The sequence below is a fragment of the Typopeltis vanoorti genome, chromosome 7 (assembly GCF_054136105.1).
Source record: "Typopeltis vanoorti isolate ZY-2024b chromosome 7, IOZ_Tvanoo_1.0, whole genome shotgun sequence".
NCBI classification, from domain to species: domain Eukaryota; kingdom Metazoa; phylum Arthropoda; class Arachnida; order Uropygi; family Thelyphonidae; genus Typopeltis; species Typopeltis vanoorti.
The window spans coordinates 138,901,907-138,925,910 of NC_143555.1; the positions used below are offsets into that span (position 1 = coordinate 138,901,907).

Consider the following 24,004-nt stretch of genomic DNA (forward strand, 5'->3'; position numbering starts at 1 on the left):
TACTCCTAATATATTAAATATAATTTCATGACTACCATGTTTTGGAATATTTATATTTATTAACCTTTTTAAATGTAGCCTAGTATTTTGGTATATAAGGGGAGCTCTACCCCAGTTAAATAAGCTTAGGAGACAAAGCAGGATTTCATATATAGTATATAAAGTAAAATTTTGTTTTGGAAGAATTCTTTGTCCAGGGCAAAGAGCTCCTGATTTGTCTGTTCACTCAGCATTATAAATGCTATAGGTTCTCAACTCTCTGCAGGTGGGGATCCAATTTAAAAAAATTGTTCCAAAAAATCATCGCAGTTGCTTAGTATTAATACGTCTTAATAACAAACAATTAACTATATGAAATAAGTTTTTTTTCTGTAAATTTATTCTGAGTAATAAATACTTCTACATAATAGACACATAGTAATGCATACTTACTTGTTGCCTGATATATTACAACAGGTTCACTGGCAACTTCTTTACTCAAAGCAGCAACACTAACAGAATAATTTCTTCCAGGCAATAAACTGGAAAGATAGATATAGTTGTCATGCACAACTTTCAGAGTTTCTCCACTGCTAAATGCTTCCAGCTCACTGAACTTTACCTGTTAATCAGTAAAAGTGAAAACAAATTAAATTTTAATATACATTATTATTTATGTTTGTTTATTTGCAAAATATCAATGTCATAAATCCTTTTCTTATTTACAGCATATATTCGGAACATATTTTTTTCAACTAGACTAAAAAAAAAATATTCAACGAACAGCACAACAGTGACTCAGATTTAAAGATTACCAACTACAGAGTACAAAATCAAAATTATGAATCAAAATGTAAATACCATTTTGACTGGCATTCATACTGGCATTTCACCACCCTGATTGGCCAAGTGGTTACCATATGAACTCTCCAAATAAGGTTGTGAATTCAAATCCCACCATAGATATAAATGTATTTGTGTTTAGATGGGAGATGACTTTTATTGTCTAGTGTGAAACTACCATCACCCTGCTTATTGGAAGCCTGAAGTAGCCATTAGGACATCTTATCACTAGCATCACCAGAAATGGAAAACAACTGTTACTTTCTTTTTCTAATGTGAAGTTTATTTTTGGATGCTGGCTGTCAAGATGTGCTAAAAATGAATTCATTGTGTTTGGGTCATGAGGGCAAATGGCAAACACACCATCAACATAGTGCTGCTAAACCAGTGATTTGAGTGTAGCTGCATTGAGTTCTTGGTTTTCAAAATGTTCCATGTAGAAGTTGGCTGGGGGGGGGCATAGTAATCTCATCCAGCTGTTTATATATTTCTCATTTCCACAAGAAGTAAACAGAATAAATAGTGAATTTGAATACTTCAATTATATCAGAGGGGAATGTGGTTTAATAAGGTCAAGGGTCTCTGCTGAAAATACATTAGTGAACAGTGAAGTAATGTTAAGACTTACCATGTCAGAATCTGTTGAGGTTAAATTTTTTATTAAAATTTTTAAGCGTGGTGAATTTTATATAAGAGGGAGGGTCTGTGAGGGGAGAAAGTGATTTTGATAAATATTTGGCCAGTTTGTAGGTGGGTTGTCTATACTATCAATTATGGGATGAAGGGGCTTGTTAGGTTTATGAAGCTTAGGAACCCCGTATATCCTGGTTTGACATGAAAATGTTTATGTTTTTTAGTAATTAGTTTTTTTAATAGTTTATTTTCTTTTAACTTTTAAGATTTTTCCATGCCACTTTTAAAAATGCAGCTAGCTACCTTCATTGACTCTCCTAAAGATGATGTTCATCTTCTTGCACATCCTGGAGTACATAAAGTTCCTTGTGCTGGCATTTTTGCCTACTTTGGACAGACTGATAGATCAGTTAACATTTGCTTTAAGAACACAAAAATTACATTCACAATCATTTTTATGACAAGTTGGGACTAGCAGACCATGTTCTGGATACTCCTTCATGTGGGATTAAAGTAGGAAGACATTGGTTTTGCATAGAAGTCACTATAGGTCTGAAAGTCGATTTTTTAGAATCAGCATGTGCTATGAAGCACTCCCCCAATGTCAACAAATATGGTTGCATTAATTAACAAAAGATGTGGGAGGAAGTCATTCCAAGACGAGATAGCCTGACTTGGCCAAATTAACTAGCTCAGAGCAGGCTCTATGTTAGGACATTAGTTCTGTGTCAGTTACAAATTGAAATATTTCTAATATTTTAGTGTAGTATCTGTGTGCTTCTCACAGTTATAATTTGTGCTCTGATGATGCTCATTAGAAAACCAGTGAAATACAGTATGGCACAAAAAAGTACTGAACTTCGACACCCCCTTCAGTACATGCGCTATGAGATATGCTATTAAACTGCATGCACATCAACAGAAGAGCACATGTAAAGTCCACACCATTACATTTAGCTGTAGCAATGGCATTGACATTGGAAGAAAACACATTTATTGTTCAGCATTATTTTTGTTCATACAGAGTTGGTAAAACAAATGGTCCAAGCCGAATCCAAATGATCATTGGTATTCCACCATGATTCGCCTTCAAACTTTGATGAACTAAGGGATAAAATTACACGATATGTACAGCAGATGTTCCAACCCTTGTTCTAAAAAATATGAGAATCTTTGCATGCATTACAAAACCTGTCTTGAAATACAAGGTGTCCATTTTGAGCACATAATCTACATTATGCTTTATTCGACCATGATTCCACAGATAGTTGTGGATGTACATATCATCATGTGTAAACATATATTTCTTTGTTAATAAACCTGTTTACTCCACATACTGTATTAATAAGTTCAATAAATTAATTTATTGTTTCATCTTTTAGTGTTGTTTATACAGTAAAGTACTAATATGAATAATCAATGACACCTAAGCTCCTATATCACCTTAGAGTGTCTCCCGGGAGACTGTTACAGATCAATCTCCATTAAGACTGATTGAAGTAAATACTGGCTCTTTCTTAAGGAGCTATAACAATTACTGCTCTATTAATGCTAACAAATTCAAAATATATGGTTTTGCAAAATTATTTGAGTTTTGAACCTTATTTTGCATCTCAAGAATCTTCAAGTTACATAACAATCATCATCAAATTCCTGCCATGTACTCTCAAGGGGTGTACAGGATATGACAGTACTACATGAAAAAATTACATCATTACTAACTTCCTATCTACAATTTTCCTCCAAATCAGTCTGTTACTTGTCAAGACTCCAACATTATCAGATCTTATATTTCTATCGTCTAAGGCACTTTGTACCGTATCAATCCACCTATATCTTGGTCTTCCTCTGGGTCGCTTTCCTGCCAAATTGGCAGAGAGAACACTTGTTTTGCTAATCTTTCCTCTCCCATTCTATTTAAGTGACCATACCACCTGAGATTAGCTCTGCTAACGCATTCCTGGATGCTAACAATGTCAAGTTCTTTCCTAATATCCTCATTTTTAATATGATATTGCCATTGATGCCATCTGTTCACACCTCTAATCTTTCTCAGGACTCTCGCATCTGTGGTCTTTAGTCTTTGGTCAAGTGTTTTACTTCTGACCCAGCTCTCAGATCTATAAGTTAAAACTGGTTTGAACACTCTCTTATATACAGCTAATTTAGTGTTCCGACTAATTTCTTTCTTATTCCATATGAATTTATTCAATTGACTTCCCACCATGCCACCTTTGCTGATTCTGTTGACTATTTCTATATTTAATTTACCATCTTCAGTAAAAATCGTGCCTAAGTAGCTGAAAAGTTTTACTTGTTCCACAGGTTCTCCATTCACAACGCAGTTGACATTTTCAATGATTCTGCCTATTTTCATTGTCTTTGTCTTTTTATTGCTGACCTTCATACCATATCTATTACAACAGCTATTCAATTTAGTCAGAGAATCTTGCAGACTTGTCGCAGATTTATTTAGAAGTATAACATCATCCGCATAAAGCAAAGAGCTGACATTAACATCTCCAATTTCGATATCAGGTTTAATACCACATTCCTTCATAACGTGATCCATATAGATAATGAATAACATAGGGGGATAATGTACATCCTTGTCTCACACCAGATTTAACATTAAACCATCTTCCTGTACTTCCTTCAATTCTAACTGCTGACTTACAACTCAAATAAAGACTAAGTATTGCTTGATATAATGCCCCATTGACACCATATAACTGCAGCGTATTGAATAGCTTCTCTCTTGGCACCTTGTCATATGCCTTTTCCAAATCGACAAAACTTAAATACAGATCTTTGTTATATTCCCATGCTTTCTCGACTATTTGTCGTAAAGTGAAGATCTGATCCTGACAGCCTCTATTTGGCCTGAATCCAGCTTGTTCTTCACCAAGCTTTTCTTCCACAATTCTTCTCAACCGTTTCATAAGTATACTTGCATAGATCTTGCCAGGAACACTCAGTAGGGAAATACCTCTGTAATTCTCACATTCAGTTTTATTTCCCTTTTTATATATGGGTACTATGAGAGCTCTTCTTCAATCATCGGGAATTCATCCCTCTGTCCAGGCTTTCTGAACTATGCAGTGCAGCCACTGTAAGACTCTTATACCACCATACTTCAGCATTTCTGGTCGAATATCATCTACTCATGCTGCCTTTCCACATTTCAAGCCTTTGATGGCTTTTTCTACTTCAAGTATGGACATGTATTCCTGACTGCATGCCTAGTCAGTGTTTTTTTATCACTGCTGTCATCACTGCTTGTTTCATTTAGTAGTTTTTCAAAGTAATTACTCCATACTTCAAGGATATCTTTTTCTCCTGTTTTCATGTCACCTTTATCATCTCTAATTCCTTTTATAGCACTCTTTCCTCCATTCCTAAGCTTCTTCAACAACCTCCAGAATATTTTGCCACCTTCTTGATATTTATTTTCTATATTCTTGCCAAAGTCCTCCCATGACTTTTGTTTAGCTAGTTCTACACACTGTTCAACTTTCTTACATTTGTCTCTGTATTCTGTAAGAGTAAAAGCCAACTTATTTGCCAGGAACTTTTGATATGCTTTCTTCTTTTCCTTCACTGCCTCTTTAACTTCCTGTGTCCACCAGGGAGTTCTGATTTTTTTTATCCTTGCACACAACCTCACGACATGCCTCTAAGGCAGAATCAATCAATGTTTTCTTCAGAGTTTGCCACTGAATCTCCAAGGTTTGATTCCTGTTCTCAAACTCTTTCATTTTCTTTTCAATAATCTTTCTGTATTTTAGTCTACAGTTCACATCTGAGAGCTGCTCAACTGTTATTCGCTTTAAAACTTTCTTACATGTTATTCTTTTCGATATTAAATTCAATTTTATCCTGCTCAAGACTAAATAGTGATCACTTCCAATTTCAAATCCTCTGTACACTCTGGTGTCCTGCACCAGGGAGAAAACATCACTATCAACAATAACATAGTCAATGAGATTTTTCTTATTCCTAGCCTCTTCTCTCCATGTGAATTTGTGCACATTTTTATGTTGGAACATGGTCTTAGTAATAACCAGTCCATGTCCTGAGCAGAAATCCAACAGATATTTGCCATTATTATTAGCTTTGCTCTTTTCTCCAAATTTTCCCCGAAATATTTTTGTATGTCTCACAATCATTTCCTACTCTACTATTTAGATCCCCAACAAGGACCAACTTTTCCTTTTTCATTGTGTCAGTTGCTTTTTCTAAAGCCTCAAAAAATTCCTCCACTTCTACCTTAGTAGAACCTTCTGTGGGACCATAGGCACAAATAAGTCTCATTGTCCAGTTCCCCATTCTCATATTTGCCCACATTACTCTACTTGTTTCAGTTTGCGGTGACAGTAATAGGGGTGACTGAAACATTTTTTGTTTCAGTCACCCCTATTATGTCGATCTGGTACTTATCTAATTCCTCAATTAATTCCTCATTTTGTTACATAAGAAAGAAATACAAAAAGATAATTTTTGGAAAAATGGCCTTTGTATTTTATAGCATAAACTGTTAAATTTGGCCTACTGTTGAAATAAATTTTAGGTAGGTGATAACAGTTTAAACAATTCAAACTATTTTTTCAGAACATTTGAAATATAAGGAAGCTAATAACACAGATAATAATGGTTTTTAAAATGAAATGGTAATATCAGTGAAGTTTATGTAAAGAGATCTAGAACAATGTTTATCCAAAATAGTAAATTCCTTATATTGAATGAATCTCAAATATATAGGAATAATACTAACCCTGTAGGAATCCTGCAAGCTTTCATTGTTAGATAACCATTCTACTTTGATTCGACCAATGTTATCAACAGAAGCACTTAATCCAGTAACAGGCAATGGTTCTGTTAAAATAAAAAAAAAAGGCTGAAATTTAACATTCAATCCAACATAAGTTATTTATTAATGAATCACAGAATATAGTCTACTATACTTCACAATAGTGACTCTCACTACTAAACTTCTAGGGATTCAGTAGTTGATCACATTAGGAGTAATTCAAGCTTCCTTTGTTTCTCTTTGGTGATCTTTTTGATTTAATTTTATGTTAAATTTTTTTTATTTTTTCAACATTAAACTCCTGATCTATAAAAATTAAGCAGGAAAAAAAAAGAAAAAAGAAAGAGAAATGTGACTACAGTTCTATAGCAAATTCTTTCAAACAATATATCTCTGAGGCTTAGGTCAAAGCTTGTCAGTACTTGGTTATAGCAGTGTTTGTTATAGTATGAGTCAACCGTAGTAATATTTCTCTCTATCTTTTTTTTTTTTTTCCTGCTTAATTTTTATGTCAGGAGATTAATGCTGAAAAGTAAAAATTTTAACATAAAATTAAATCAAAAAAGATCATCACCAAAGAGAAACAAGGGAAGCTTCAATTACTCCTAATGCGATAAACTACTGAATTCACTTAATTATATCTTAAAATAATAATAAATACAACACACACACACATTGTTGCTGAAATGATATGGACGGTGTTTATCAAACCTTTGATTTCACAAACCTCAATATACCAATCCATCTTTGGCAATGATTACAAGTGTCAGTGGACAGGTAAACATTTCAATAAATGAACAGTAGTATTTGGCTTATTCTTCTACCAAAACATAATTGGTAATCTATATGATTCAGAACTGGACTGTGTTAGCCATGATAATGTTGAAACTCAACATTATCATGGCTAGCACAACTAGATCACACAACTGATACTCAACTAAATCATTTCCACAAAACTGCCATATATTGTTCAAAATATCAAACATAAAATGTTCATTTTTCAATACACTGACAGAGTCCATCTACATCAGGAGAAACATTTCACACTACTGCTATTACATTTAACAGACAGGATGGTAAACTCTGAGAAATAGTGTATAGTGTCTTCCTGGCAGCCACCATATCCAAATGTGTTCACCTGATTCGAAAAACACATAGCATGATCTCTCACTTGTACTATAGATATCAGTAACCTATTGTCATGGCAAGCTTTACACATTTTCTGTGCAATTTCAACTAGATTGCTATTTGGATATACTCAGCTTATATGCAGCCTTCCAGGGAAAACATGCTATGGAATTCAGTACATAATATACTGACACCAAGTTGTGAATGCCCTGAATTCTTGAGAAAATTCAACAATGTTTACAACAAGAGGAATGCATGACCCTTTTTAGTATTTTTTCATCAGCTCAAGTGGTCTTCCTGAATGTGTCTTGGGTTTTTCTTTCTACCATCACATTTCTTTCATAATTAATATGCAGCTCTTGACAGCATCTGACTATAAGTTCCACTCCCAACTACATTTCATTTCTAGTATTGTACATATAAGCACATTACAGTAATCTACTGTTCACCTGAACTTCAAAACAATGACTCTTCAATTAACCACTACACATATGCCAACTGATTTATGGTAGAGCACCATGTAATTATATATCTGATCCCTTCAATTATCAGAATGACAAACTGCCTTCGCATTGTTGTCTGATAAATATTTACAAAATATACACAATTGAAGACTATTTTTACTTATTCAAATTTTGATAAATGTTCCTGTTCAATTGTAGTAGGCATGACCAAAATTATATTGAATTGCTGTTATATTATTTATCTATGGCCTTCGCATTGTTGTCTGATAAATATTTACAAAACATACACAATTGAAGACTATTTTTACTTATTCAAATTTTGATAAATGTTCCTGTTCAATTGTAGTAGGCATGACCAAAATTATATTGAATTGCTGCTATATTATTTATCTATGGCTATGTATCTAAATTATTTATCTATATGGGTGCCTAGTACAATAATGTAACTGCAGCTCGGATATTTTGCATTTTGAAATACTGTTTAACGTTCCAAAAGCTTTTGAAAAAAAAAAGGGAGTGCGATGATGATGAGAATATGGATATGAGCTGGCATGTGATCAAAACCAATATATCGGATGAAAGTTATAATACCATAGCTTTAGAAGCAATAGGAGGTACTGATTCATGGAAGAAAGTGATAATAAGCAGTTATTCTGAAGGAATGAAATAAAATCTTGTAAAAAGAATTTTACTCAGAGAGGCTTTAAACAGTACAAAAATTTTGCTGGCATTCTGAGAACAAGATGATAGGGTTGACCAGCATAAACAATGTTCATGAGTTTTATGCATTCACCCAAATGAAAATATCAACAATGGATTCGCCATTGAGCAGCAGTTTTGTTTTATTCAACTCACACTTGGTTAAAGATTGCTTTGAATTAAGTTTTAATCAGTCAAATATAATCTTCAATCTCAGAGAGAGTTTTCATTGTTCAGAGTGTAATATACATGCCTAGAAAATGCTGAGCATGTATATATTGAGAGGAGGAACAAGAGAAATGAGAAGTGTGATATTCTGATTAAATGTTTTGCTGAATGAGAGCAAGTATGGAAAAGGAAATGATGATGATGAAACCATGAAGAAAATGCATATTTTGGATGATAATGAACAAAAGACTAAGCAAGAAAATGTGTGTACATGTGCAGGGCTCAACAAATTATGAAAAATCTTACTTGCCCAAGATGTCCCCTCCCTCAATTTTTTTTTTTTTAATGACATGTTCCAATAAGTGGAAAGGAGTTTTATGACATGAGTAGTGGTACTGTACTATTGCTTGGAGAGTATTTCCTTTTTCTGTCAGAACCATTCCTAGAAGGACAGGTCAATATATAATAATAATAGGAAAAATAGTAAAATGACACTGATTTTTTAGAAAATATAATTTGTCACATTAATTTTTATCAATAGAATGCCTTCTTATATTACACATATTCTGTTTTCTTAAAGTTGAAAAAAAAAAGTTTTGTTTACAAAGCTTATTAAATGAAAAATATTCTATTGAATGAACATATGAAAATAATGAAAAACATGAGTGTGTGAGTGTATTTGTTTAGCCCTGTGCATATGTAACAGTAAACAAGTGAATACAATAATAAAAGGCATGATATGAAATCTATACAGTATAAAAGTCTATATACCACAATATAAAATGATGGTACAACATGACAGAATTTCATGGCGAGCTGAGACGTTGCCTGGTTAAACAAGGCCCAGGTTGTTTTTGCCAGGGAACCACAGGAAACAGCGAAAAGTCAGCTACTGGAACAAATCCTGAAACACACCCAAACTCAACATCGCCAGAGTTCAAGATCAGTACCATCAACATAAGAAGCCTGAATGGCAAAGAAATGGAGCTAGCTGAGGAATTAGATAAGTACCAGATCGACATAATTGGGGTGGCTGAAACAAAAAAGACAAATATTGGTGAGATCTTTCTGAACAATCAAGCAAAAAGAAAGAATGGCTATAGTATTCAACACTAAATACGAGGCTAATCCTTTTGAATTGCAGGCAATATCAAGTCAAGTGATGTGGACAAATATCAGAATGGGGAACTGGGAAATGAGACTTATTTGTGCCTATGATTCCACAGCAGGTTCTACTAAGGTAGAAGTGGAGGAATTCTTTGAAGCTTTAGAGAAAAAACTGGCACAATCAAAAAGGAAAAGTTGGTCCCTGTTGGGGATCTAAATAGCAGTAGAAAAGAATTGTTAGATATACAAAAATATTTTGGGAAAATTTGGAGAAAAGAGCAAAGCTAATAATAATGGCTAATACCTGTTGGATTTCTGCTCAGTACATGAACTGCTTATTACTAACACAATGTTCCAACATAAAAATGCACACAAATTCACCTGGACAGAAGAGGTAAAGAATAAGAAAAGTCTCATTGACTATGTTATTGTTGATAGTGATGTTTTCTCACTGGTGCAGGACACTAGAGTGTACAGACGACTTGAAATTGGAAGTGACCACATTTAGTCTTGAGCAGGATAAAATTGAATTTTATATTGAAAAGAAGAACATGGAAGAAAGTTTTAAAGCAAATAAAAGTTGAGCAGCTCTCAGATGTGAACTGTAGACTAAAATACACAAACATGATTCAAGAAAAAATGAAAGAGTTTGAGAACAGAAACCAAACCTTGGAAGTTCAGTGGCAAATCCTGAAGAAAATATTGATTGATTCAGCCAGAGAGGCATGTGGTGAGGTTGTCTACAAGGATAGAAAAATCAGAACTCCATGGTGGACACAGGAAGTTAAAGAGTTATATCAAGCAATACTTATTTGAGTTTATTTGAGTTGTAAGTCATCAGTCAGAACTGAAGGAAGTACAGGAAGATTGTTTAATGTTAAATATAGTGTTAGAGACAATGATGTATTATCCCCTCTGTTATTCATTATCTATATGGATCACATTATGAAGGAAAGTGGTATTAAAACTGATATCAAAATTGGAGGTGTTAATCTTGGAGCTTTGATTTATGCAGATGATGTTATACTTCTAAATAAATCCATTAAAAGTCTGCAAGATTCCCTGACTAAATTGAATATAACTGTTGTAATAGATATGGTATGAAGGTCAGCAATAACAGGACAAAGAAAATGAAAATAGGCAGAAGCATTGACTGCATTGTGAATGGAGAACCTATAGAACCATTAAATATTTCAGCTACTTAGGCACAATTTTTAGTGAAGATGGTAAATTAAATATGCAAATAGACAACAGAATCAGCAAAGCTGATATGGTAGGAAATCAACTGAATAAATTTATATGGAATAAGAGAGAGAATTAATCAAAACACAAAATTAGCTGTATACAAGACAGTGTTCAAATCAATTTTAACTTGTGGATCTGAGAGCTGGGTCAGAAGTAAAACACTTGTCCAAAGACTAGAGACTGCAGATATGAGAGTCCAGAGAAAGATTAGGGCATGAACAAATGGCATCAATGGCAATATCATATTAAAAACGAGGATATTAGGAAAGAACTTGACATTGTCAGCATCCAGGAATGCATTAGCAGAGCTAACCTCATGTGCTAATCTCACTTAAACAGAAAAGAGTTCTCTGCCAGGTTGACAGGAAAAAGACCCAGAGAAAGACCAAGGTGTAGGTAGATTAATACAGTACCTTAGATGACAAAAATATAACATCTGATAATGTTGGAGTCTTGACAAATAACAAATTGATTTGGAGGAAAAGTTGTAGATAGAAGTTAGTGGTGATGTAAGTTTTTCATGTAGTACTATCATATCCTGTACACCTCTTTAGGGTAAATGTGTCAGGAATTTGATGATAATTCATCAAGATATTTCATCCTCATAAATGTGATATGATGCAGAGATTGACTGAGGAGTAACAGTAAATGTATTCCTAGTAGTGAATAAGCAGGAGATATATAACGAAATAAACTCTGCTGATCAGGCAATGGGGGACTACCATATCACTGTCAGAAAAAATTCACATTTGACATACATAGACACAGAATAGTCACTCCTGTACCTCACCAGATTTTGGGAGTGAAGCCTTCTACTAGAAGAAGTGATAGGGGATTCGAACCTGCAGCCTCCTGACTGGACAGCAGATTTGCTAGCCACTCAGCCAACCAAGCTGGCATATAATAAATTTAGTTTAATCCCTTATCCAAGTGTGAGCAAACAAAGTTTGCACCTGAAAGTATCTTCAGGACTGGGGTAAGGTGGTACAACACCAGGGCAACTCGTTGCAAAGGTCGAGCAAGCTACCAACACTCCTGTCTCAGTATCTCCTATAATGCAAAACACATCTCCTTGCGGATATGTCTAATCTTATGCATTAAGGGAAGGGCCATTTGTTTGTGGGAAGGGCCACTTGTGTTTTGCATTATGGGAGATACTGAGATAGGAGTGTTGGTAGCTTGCTCCACCTTTGCAAGGAGTGCCCTGGTGTTGTACCACCTTACCCCAGTCTTGAAGATACTTTCAGGCGCAAACTTTGTTTGCTCAGACTTGGATAAAGGATTAAACTAAATTTATTATACTCTAACCAAGTGAAAAATAAACTTTCAACAAGCTGGCATATCCGTTTCAGGGAGTTAATTATAACTTTGACATACTTGTTTAACAAGAGACTTGCAAATGCAGAGGATTGTCAATGAGTTGCAATCCACTTCATGATGGGGGTGATATAAGTAGGACTGCAAATTGCAGGCCAGTCTGAGTAGGCATGGTTATGCTGTTAGAAGTTCAGGAATGCTAAGATTCAGAATTGGGTCAATAACAGGATCCTGGTTTGTTGGTGGAGGCTGTGTTCATGCTATCTATATATTACAATAGGATTAGGGTGACAAATGTATTGGACAAGGGAAATTTGAAGAAAAAAAAAAACCAAAACAGACTGGCAACTTATTTCACTCATTCTCTCCAAGCAAAAAAAACCTAGTTCAAACACCCTTGCTAACTACACTCTTGCTCAGTTTTCATGGATGGCTCCTAGTTCACCCACTACCAGACCTCTTCTGAAATATTTCCTCTCAATTAATCTTGTACAAGGGTTGTTTGAAAAGTTCGGTAAAAAAAATAAGTTAAACACATTTTTTTTGGAAAAAATCACCTTTATTTCCAACATAGTCTCCATCGAGGTCTACCCAGCAAGTTTCCAATTTTTTTTATCCCATCTAAAAAAGTAGGATCTGTCAAATTGTGTAAAATAGTCATTGACAGCCTTGATGATATCTTCGTTCGAAAAACTTTTTCCCACTGAGTCAAATTTTAAAGTTTGAGAACAAGAAGAAGAAGTCACATGTGGCCAAGTCCGGATAATACGGTGGATGTGGAACCAATTCAAACCTCAATTTGTGCAATTTTGCCATTGCTACGGCTGATGTGTGGGGTGGTGTCCTGATGAAAGTGCTCTTTCATCAAGACAACATTAACCTTTTTTATTCAGTTCTTCTTTTAAATGGTATAACAATGATGCAAAATAGACTCCTGTTATTGTCCTACCCTTTTCCAAATAGTCTATCATAATAATTCCTTGGGAATCCCAAAAAACAGTGGTCATCATCTTCCCAGATGACAAAATGGTCTTCGCTTTTTTTTTTGGTGTTCTTTCAGCAGGCACTGTCCACTGTTTTGACTGCTGCTTGGACTCACGTGTGTAGTGGTGGATCCAAGTTTCATCTACAGTCACGAATCGATGCAAAAAATTCTGCAAATTGCGATTAAACATCACCAAACGCTGTGTTGAAAGTCTTTTTGCATGCGTTTTTGATCGACAGTAACAATCGCGCCACTCATCATGCACATAGCTTTTTTAACGTGCAATTTTCATGCAGGATATTATACACCCATTCAGTTGAGATGCCTACAATCTCAGCAATCTCACGCACTTTCACTTGGCAGTCTTCCATAATGATACCATGGATTTTGTCAATCATTTCCTTCATAGTGACCTCAGTAGGACGTCTGGAGTGCACTTCATCTTCGATGGACTTTCGATGGTCTTTTTGCATGCGTTTTTGATCGACAGTAACAATCGCGCCACTCATCATGCACATAGCTTTTTTAACGTGCAATTTTCATGCAGGATATTATACACCCATTCAGTTGAGATGCCTACAATCTCAGCAATCTCACGCACTTTCACTTGGCAGTCTTCCATAATGATACCATGGATTTTGTCAATCATTTCCTTCATAGTGACCTCAGTAGGACGTCTGGAGTGCACTTCATCTTCGATGGACTTACGACCACGTTTAAATTCATTTATGCAAAAATAAATAGTGTTTAATGCTGTGCAGAGTCCCCATGAACTGCATCTAACTCGGCTTTGATCTGCAAGGCCATCCACTTCTTCAAATAAAACTTTTTTTATTACTGCACAAAACTCGTTTTTCTCCATTTTTATGAAAACTGCGAACACAGTCATTTTAAATGTTTGCCAAACGAAAATTATGGGTCACATGTGGCCATGAAAAAGATGATACGTGCCGACACTGGTATGAATGAACGAATTATATTGCCGTCTATCAGAAATATACCAAACTTTTCAAACATCCCTCATAAAAAATCTTCAGTAATTTGTATGTCTCAATCATATCACCCCCTTTTCCATCAACCAGTTTCTGTAACCAACAAATCTTCAACCTGTTCTTCTAAGGTTCATTCCATAGACTTGCTACCATGTTGGTTGCTCGCCTCTGGATCCTTTCCACCTCCTCCTCATCACCAAGCAACCCTCGTACCCAGATCTGTGAACAGTAGTCGAGATGGGAACTTATCAAGGGTCGATAAAGAGGAACAATAACCTGCTTGTCAAAGTATTCTTCAGTAACCAAGTGATCTGATGAGCTGCTTTAGTCACTTTCTAAAAAATCAGCTAACGCCTTTTTATTCTCGTATACGGGGAGTAGGAGAGGCCATTTAGCCCTATCTAACTTTTGGAGACTGAGTTGGCAGTTCAATCTCTACTGGTACCAATCAGAGATAGATGGCCCAAGGCTATCGCTAATTAAGTGGTACACAGTGAAGAGAGATGGCTCAAATGTGCTGCCATCTCGTGGTCCCTAACCCTAACACAATATATTTAATGTCTGAAATAATATGGGTTCTACGGTCGATTTTTTTGAGTTTACAGGATGAAAAACTCGAGTTTCTGGGAGGAAAAACCCGCTTGCCCGTGCCAGAGATCGACTAACTCGGGAACTGGTCAAAAAAAGGCTTAGAAAAATTTCCTCTAGTCGCCGACTGGACTCTAAACCAAGTCTTCCTTCATGCAGCCAAGCGCCGTGGTATGCAAACGCCACATCCACTGAGCTACACAGGCTAACTAGTCACTTAATATTAAACTTTAACTCCCTATCCACTAACACTCCCAAGTCTCTGACTTCAATTTCCTGGAGAATGATTCTTCCACCAAACATGGTATACAGCTGGTAACCTTACACTTTGTCACATTAAACTGACATCCAATCTCCTTTGCTCCTGCAAATTTATCCAAATCATCCTGCAAAATTTTGACATCATCTGTATTAACTATTGCTCTACCCATCTTTGCATCATCAGAAAACTGAACAGTTCCCTTCAGATCCTTTCCTATATCATTAATGAACAAATTAAACAGTAGTAGTCGAAGAACAGAACCTTGTGGCATACCACTAGTCACAGTCCTTTTGGACTCTACTCATGAATAAATTACTCTCTGATATCTCTCCATCAACCGTCCTCCTATCCATCCCCAAGTGATGCAGTTTACTGATTAGAATTCCATGTGATATCTTGTCAAAAGCCTTTGCAAACTTCAGCAGTTTACTGTAAACCCATTTCCTTTATCCAACTCAGCAGTCACTGTATTATAAAACGGTGAGCAAGTTACTGAGGCATGAACAATCCTTCACAAAACCATGCTGTTCCCCATACAGTATCCCATTTCCATCTACGCATTCCTGTATTTTGCTCTTGATACAATGATATATTTAGGTCTTACCAGGGTGTTTGATTATCATGTGACAAGCTGATATTTAAACTGTACAGGAGTTAAATAGCAGACTGTGGAGTTGGATAGGAAATTAGTTATCTGTTGTTGTCCTTGCAAGTTCTGTAGGGAAAAGTAGTGTTGCAGAAGATGAGTCATTTGAGTTATGCCATCAGGGACTATTTTAAGACAATTGTTGTTTAAATTTATATGTTATTGAGAAGAGTTAAAAATAACTCAAATATTAGAGAAAACATAAAAAACAATAAGGACGGACACAATGAATTAAGTATGTAATGAAAAAAATTTTGCATTTTTTGACTACTAAATTTTCCTATAGATCATAATGCTCATTATGATCATATGACTTAATTCTAATTTTCATTCATACTTCATACTTTTCAAATCATGATGTCCATAACTTGCTTACTAGATCTCAATATTGTTGCTTTTAAGTTTTAATGTCAAAAAAAAAATTATTCAATTTAACAGAATAAAAATTCTAAAAAAAAAAATATTTGATACTCACGTGTTGTTATATTGACAGTCACAGGCCAACTAGCTACATTTCCACTCAATGTTTTCACTACAACTTCATAAGTATGTCCTGGATATATGTCATCTTTAAATGTCACTATACGATTCTCATCCCTTCCAATCATTTGTCTTATGGAATTCTGTTGTTGAAGAGCTACCTGATATCGATCATATTCTGAGGGCAATTTTGGTGGTGACCAATAAACATCAAAAGAATATGAGGTGATAGTATCCTTGTTATATGTAACATTAGTTGGAGCTAGAGGAACTGAAATAAAATTTTTAATTAATAATTTTTTTAAAGTACATTACCAACATTAGCACATATAACAAAGAATATATCATTCCTTAAAAATGGAAACAGTAACCATCAAATGCACATAATATGCAAAAAGAAACAAAGTTTCTTTGTTTCTTTTCAAACAAAAGAAGGTTGAAAACCTTTTGTGGCAACTTTAATACTGGAGGTTAGCTATAGTTTAGGTAATTTACAAACCATGCTCTATAGACCAAACATTGCCATCTTCAAGTTACCTCAGGCATCCAAAAAAGTAAGGATTCAAACATACAGCCTGTTAGCTGATAAAAAATAAATACTCTCAACTAATCAAGCCAGTTGATGTCACACATTCATCAAGTGGTGTGAAGACTTCCAAAACTTTTCATTTTCAAGTTTCACAGAGATACTTTCAATTGATTTTGAAAATCTACTTTAGGGTAAACTTAAGTAGTATAAGATCCAAAATATGAACTTTGTGTTTTTAATGGTAACAAGTTGTAATTTTCTCTTTCTTCAGGCAGAGCATAAAGTCCAACAAATATAGTTTCAGTTGGTCTAATTCAAATGACTTGGAGGTGATTTCATGACATTATTGCTGTTATCAACTAATTAATGTTAACTCATCAATATTTGTGAATAGCAGTCACAAATGTTATTGTAAAATATATTCTTTATCCTTTATGTCACTTCAAAGGGAACTGAAGGGATTATAATCAAAAATGAGGATACAATTTTGATATTCTGTGTGCAAGAGGAGCAGGGAAACGGGAAGGCTCAGGGTGGACAGGGGTACACAGCATGAGAAAGGTGGATGCTCCAAGAGGAGGTGAGATCATGTGTAGGCAGGAAAGGAATGGGATGACTACGGATCAAGAGGAAACAGTTGGAATTGAAAAGGGTTCTAAAATTAAGAAGCAGAAAAGGAAATGGCCCCAGTCTAGCATGGAGAGATCACATCGAGTGAGTGGTATCATTGGAACTAGCTGTAGATTCAGAAATGAGCTGTTGTGTTTGTATACAATGCTAGAAGTATAAGAAACAAGGCAGATGAAATGGTTGCACTAATTGGGTCTGTTCACCCAAAGGTTGTCGGAATAAGTGAGACATGGTTGGAAGAGGATGACATCCTGACAGGAATAGAGATGGAAGGGCATGACGTGTTTCGTGAGGATAGAAGGGGTAAAAAGGGAAGGGGACTACTATTGATGATAGAGAAAGAGTTATGTTCATAGAAAGTAGAGATGCAAAACGGAAATAGTGTCAGTGGTTTTGAGGCAGTATGGTGCAAGATAGAGGTGAATTGAATCAAATACTTGGTGGGATGTTGTTATAGACCAGGTAATGTGGATGGTGGTGATAGTGTGTATAGTCAAATTAGAAAAGCAAATAAGAAAAGGGTGATAATTATGGGTGATTTTAATCATGGCAATATAGCCTGGAATGATGAGATAGCAACTGCAAGTAAAGAAAATGAGTTTCTTGAGTTTTGGAGGGATAACTACCTCAGACAGTATGTAACAGAGGGTACATGAGGATTAAGGGTCTTGGATTTGGTCATCTCATCAGAGGATGTAATTATAAATGAGGTGTCAAATCATCCACCAATTGGTGAGAGTGACCATGAGGCAATTACCTGGGTGTTTGCCAGCAGTGCAAGGATCCCTGTAAGAAAAGGGTATATGTGAAACTACAAGGGGGGGGGGTGATTATGAAGAGCTCAGGAGACAGCTTGCGGGTGTAGCATGGAATGAGGAGTTAGCTGAAACAGAGATCAATGCAGCTTGGGGAATTTTCAAAAACTATCTAGCAGATGCAATGTCTGAATGTATTCCAAGGATGAGCAGGTTAAATAAGGTAGGTGTGAGATGGATGAATAAAGAGATTAAGCATGTGATAGAGAAAAAGGGCATTGTGGAGGCAGCATAAGAGAAGTGGAAATAACCAATTTCATGAGGTCTACAAAGACCAGGCAAGGAGGGCGACTTGGTTGGTGATATTAGCTAAAGAGAAGTATGAACAGCAGTTAGCTAATGAAGCCAAAATTAATCCTAGGGAGTTCTTTCGATATACAGCCAGCAAAAGAAAGAATGATTATGGAAGGATGACATTGATTTGAGAAAATTTATATAAAGACAGCTGCAACAGAATGTGTAGTGGAGATACTTAATGAGCAGTTCATAAAGATCTTTCAATCTTGTGAATGTGACTTCATGGAGAGATTGGGAGCAGTTGTTGATGGGGAGGAGAGACTGACTGTAAGTGAGCAAGAGGTGTTTGGGGAGTTGAGTAAACTAGATGTAAATAAGGCTGTGGGACTTGATAATATATCACCGCATATTCTGAAGGAAAGTGCCAGAGAGTTGACACCCACCTACCTGCCTTGACATATATTTTTAATACGAGTCTTGCACTTGGTCAAGTTCCTAAGGAGTGGAAGGAGGGCAAGATTGTGCCACTTCATAAAGGAGGTGATCGAACTCAAGCATCAAACTGTAGGCCTATCTGTGTGTCAGGTGTTGTGGTTAAGTTGTTGGAGAAGCTTGTGAGAACTAGGATGCAGAGTTGGGTAGACAACAATGGCATAATCTTTGATGGACAGCATGAATTTGCTAAAGGGAGGTCATGTTTTAGTAATCTACTTACTACAATAAAGTGACTGCTTCCGTGGACAGAGGAGAAGGATACACAGTAATATACTTGGATTTCGCAAAAGATTTTGATAGAGTACCTCATGATAAGTTAACAGTCAAACTAGATCAGATGGGGTTGGATATTAGAGTAGTGCATTGGATTGGAGACTGGCTATCTGAGGGATATCAACAAGTTGTGTATCGGGGTGCGATATCCAGGAAAAGGAAAGTCACTAGTGGAGTGCCTCAGGAGTCTGTTTTAGGGCCATGACTATTTAATTTGTATATTAATGATATTGGCAAAGATTTGGATGGAGATATTCAGTTGTTTGTAGATGATGCAAAGTTGGGACGAACCATAAAGAGTAGCGAAGATGTTGTGGCCTTGCAAGAAGACTTGAATAAATTGAGTGATTGGGCAAGGAAATGGGGATGCGAGTTCAATGTTGCAAAATGTAAGGTTTTAAAATTTGGAAAACAAAGATGGGATGCAGAATTTATGCTTGGTGAGAATATATTGTTGGAAGTGGAGGAAATAAGAGATCTGGGGGTGATGGTGGATAGGGATCTGAAATTTAGGGAACACATCGCCAAAATTGTGAAGAGATAACACAAAGACTTCTGGGAATGATGCGGAGGACACTAACGTGTAGAAGTAGGGAGATTCTTGTTCTGTTGTATAAGGCTTTGATTAGGCCACACATGGACTATTGTGCCCAGATTTGGTCACCGGGTTTTCAGAAGGATGAAGAGATGTTGGAAAAGGTCCAAAAGCAACTGACTAAGGTAGTTTCTGACCTCTGGAATGCTGAGTATGAGGAAAGATTGAGAAGATGTAATTTGCAGAGTCTGGTGGAGAGGAGAAAGAGGGGAGATATGATAGAGACCTTCAAGTTGGTAAGGGGTTGTTATGAGATCAATGGTGGAGAAGTTCTACAGAGAATAGTGGGAGATCAGGGGAGAACCAGAGGTCATCCCTGGAAACTGTACAAAGAGGGTGTGAGTAGGGGAGTGAGAGGCAGGTTTTTTCCGTGCAGAGTTGTGAATGATTGGAATGCCTTGCATGAGAGTGTGGTGTCTGCAAGGAGTATGAGTGTGTTTAAGGCCCAGTATGATGAGATGTGTGTGTGATAAAAGGACCTCCCAGATGAGTCTTTGACTCCATGAGGTCTTGGGGTAATAATAATAATAATTCTACAATTTATGAAGATGCACTAGAGCAGAAATTATAATGAGAGAATATTTAGACCATAAAGCATTAGTGTACTTTATCATGCAACTGTGTGTGCCCTCTCAGATGTCTATTTTGCAAGAAGAAAATAAAGCTTGACTAATGAAGAAACCAAAAGATCTAGAAATATTGATGAACAGTCTGAAGTTCAGATATATGAAAAATTAAAAAGATTATGGCTCAGTTCAGAAAAATTCTAACTAGGAAAGGCAAAAAAATGGTAATCCCTTGTTGTAAGGGTATTTAAATTCATTTATATTTGAGTCACTCTCCTTCAGATTTAAATTTCTAAAATCATGTAGAGGTTTGTCTGAAATGACATGGCCAGAGTGGTAAAAACAAAACGTTGGGATTATAATGCTCCATACAATTAGTAGTTTCATTAGTGATAGTCTTGAGCCTGCTATCTCTGATTGGTGAGCAGTGGAGAACTGTCCATTCAGTCTCCAAATGTTACACAGAGCTAAAATGATCTTGCCCACTCCTTACAAGGGAATAAAAAGGCATTAGTTAAAACAAAAAAATAAATAGATAAATAAAAATCACCTAGCAGAAATGACTATAGAACAAGCAGCATTCAAAAATGTTTGACACATAATTAGGGAAAACTTTCTCTCTCATCATTTTCTGATATGTATCATTTTGCAAACTGAATTATGTATTATTATCATAATAGCATTTCATAATGAAGTTTACATTATTATAAGCATCCTATCAACAATTTGTTTCCAAATTAAGATACTATTTGTTAGCTGTAATGCACTACTAAATTAATCCACCTAGATTTTGGTCTTTTGCTTCTGGGTCTTTTTCCCTGCAATCTTGGCATCGCCAACTTGTATTGCTGGCTATTCTTCTCTCATTCTGGTTAAGTAATACACCTTAAATGATCTCTGCTCACACATTCTCGAAAATGCAAATGGCATCAAGTTCATAATATCTTCATTTTTAACATGATTCTATCACTCGAAACATCTGTTTGCTCCTCTTATTTTCTTCAGAACACTCATGTTTATGGTCTGTAGTTTCACAGGTAGTGGTGAAAAAAAAATTGAATACACTACATAATGGTGGAGCCAAAATGAATTCTTTCAAAAGTTTTGTGTGTGTGTGTGTGTGTGTGTGTGTGTGTGTGTGTGTGTGTGTGTGTGTGTGTGTGTGTGTGTGTGTGTGTGTGTGTGTGTTTAAAATTTTCTCAGCCTATAAGATGTGTAATAAGTCAGCAATTTATTACAACGAATAACTTTAATTCCAGATTTGTTTGTTACAAGAACTGAGGATTAATATTACTTTTACATGTGAATGAACTTGGGAATTTTCTTGTGCTTTATACATACTTTTAAGAACTATATGTGCATTTTGGCTTTGTTCTCAGTTCTAAAGTGCTTCTGTGAAGAAGCACTTCAAAAGTTGTATAGTGTCCAACATGGTAACAAGGAAAACATGGAACTGGAAAATATGGAATGATAGATGGCAGGGACAATCCAATGATAATATCAACTTCTGAATTGGCAATTTGTGTTAGCAAAACCTTTTATACTGGATTAACAAGCTCTGAGAAAACACTTTAGGAATAACAAAAAATAATAAATTCAGAGCAAGTGTTCCAAATATCTATTGGTTCCAATATTCCTAAAATAAATTAAATTATTAATTAAAATATTAACTGAGACACTTAGCTACGGAAGAAAATTTTATGGATTTACTCCACAGAAGACTAAAATTTAAATGAACTTACCAGTGTGGTACTGTGCTCTAGTAGGCTCACTGATCTTATTTTGACTAACAGTTTGTACGGAAATGTTATATGCCCTCCCAGGAACCAGTCCATTAAATGCTGCTTGTGATGGTCCAGGTGGATCTCTATCCTTTTCCACATATATAACAGATTTTACGGCATCTTCAGGAATTATACTCACACGATAATGATCAAATATTCCAGCAGGATAAGGTGGCTGCCATAACACTAGGAGAGTAGTTTCATTGCGAAACCATACGATAAAACGTCCAGGTGTGTTGGGTTCTAAAAAAATAAAAAATGTATTATTTCTTTTTTCAAGCTTATATAATTCTACTAAGATAATTTTATAATATTTTGGCTAGATTTAATTTCAAAATTAATATTTTGGCTAGATTTAATTTCAAAATTAATATTTTGGCTAGATTTAATTTCAAAATTAATATTTTGGCTAGATTTAATTTCACTTCATATATACAGTACATGAAATGATTCATGTACTGTATATATGAAGCTTTGGATAATTTTTCATAGTTTTAAAAACTTGCCATCAATTATAATTTGAAACCATGTTTCTTCTTACTTGTTGTAAAATTGGATGAAATATGGACCGGTGAGTCTTGACCATGGAAAACTGAATATAACTGCACTTCATATGATGCTCCAGGTGTTAAATCCCGAAGAATAAATGGAGCTGGATGACTGATGTAAACATTGCGAGATGTTACCTCATCTTTCTCAGAAAAAGGCACAAGGGATAACTTGAAACCAGTATGTCCTCCCCTAGCAGGAGGACTCCATGATAATTCTGCTAACTTTCCATTCTGTACAATTATGCTAAGGTTGGTCGGTGGTTCTGGTGCTAAAGACAAAAAGAAATTTAATTATTTCTTACTGTATTATTATAACAGCAGTCATTAAAATATAGAACAATAGGTATCAGTGTATACAATATAAATATTATATACAACAAGTGGCCAGTTTATTAGACTCCATCCACAGAATCCACCGTTTTGTAAAAGGATGTCATGTATCTGGCCCAAGCATAAAGCAGGGGATAGATTCCAAGAGACTGTGTGTGTGTGTGTGTGCGCACGTGCACAGTTAACATGGCATAATGATTTTTCCATTTGAGAAATTGCGGTTCTGATTTTAGACTGCACTATTCCTGTAAAGCTCAGTATCTTCCACCTAAAGGAGTTTCAGGTCAAAGTGTAGCAAAATACAAAATGGTCTACAAATGAGCATATTAAAATTCATCAGATCCCATCATAGACAGAGACAATTTCAAGAGAACAAAGGTTAACAAAATAGATGTTTGATGCAGGATGAGATGAAACACATCCAAAGGAAGACTAGGATATAGATGGGTTGAAACAGTAAGAAGTGCAAGACCAAAATACAAGATCTGACAATATCGGAGTCCTGACAGATAAAAGATAATTTGAACGAAAATGGTTTATAAGAAGTCAGAATAATGTAAATTCTTCATGTAGGACTATCACAGTATCTCTTCCCCTCAAGGATACTTATCAGGAATTTGATAGTGGCAAACTATTCTTCAATGATTTATTTATATTCACTAAAATGTCTTCACCATTAACTTTTGACCTTATTAAACAAGCAAGGTTTGCCATAGTGGATTTCCTTTGGAATAATACTCATGCTATGAATTCATGACTGAGAATTTTCAGCAGTTTGCTGTAATGAGTAATTTCCCTATAATGCATATAATGCTATAATAGTGTTTATCACAAGTTGACTGCACATAACTTG

At 35.5% G+C, this 24,004-nt stretch overlaps 1 protein-coding gene across 2 annotated transcripts in view; it reads right to left on the reverse strand.

The window, feature by feature from the left end:
- The window catches only part of Ptp10D (Protein tyrosine phosphatase 10D), a 253,950-nt gene that overhangs the window by 122,471 nt on the left and 107,475 nt on the right, over window positions 1–24,004 (reverse strand). For both annotated transcript variants that reach the window (XM_090395504.1, XM_090395503.1), the window contains exons 3-7: window positions 22,812–23,090; window positions 22,229–22,513; window positions 16,342–16,617; window positions 6,230–6,330; window positions 433–601 (exon numbers count right to left, since the gene is read on the reverse strand). In XM_090395504.1, coding sequence (XP_090251630.1) covers window positions 433–601; window positions 6,230–6,330; window positions 16,342–16,617; window positions 22,229–22,513; window positions 22,812–23,090 — 1,110 coding nt within the window. The remainder of the gene's footprint in view (window positions 1–432; window positions 602–6,229; window positions 6,331–16,341; window positions 16,618–22,228; window positions 22,514–22,811; window positions 23,091–24,004) is intronic.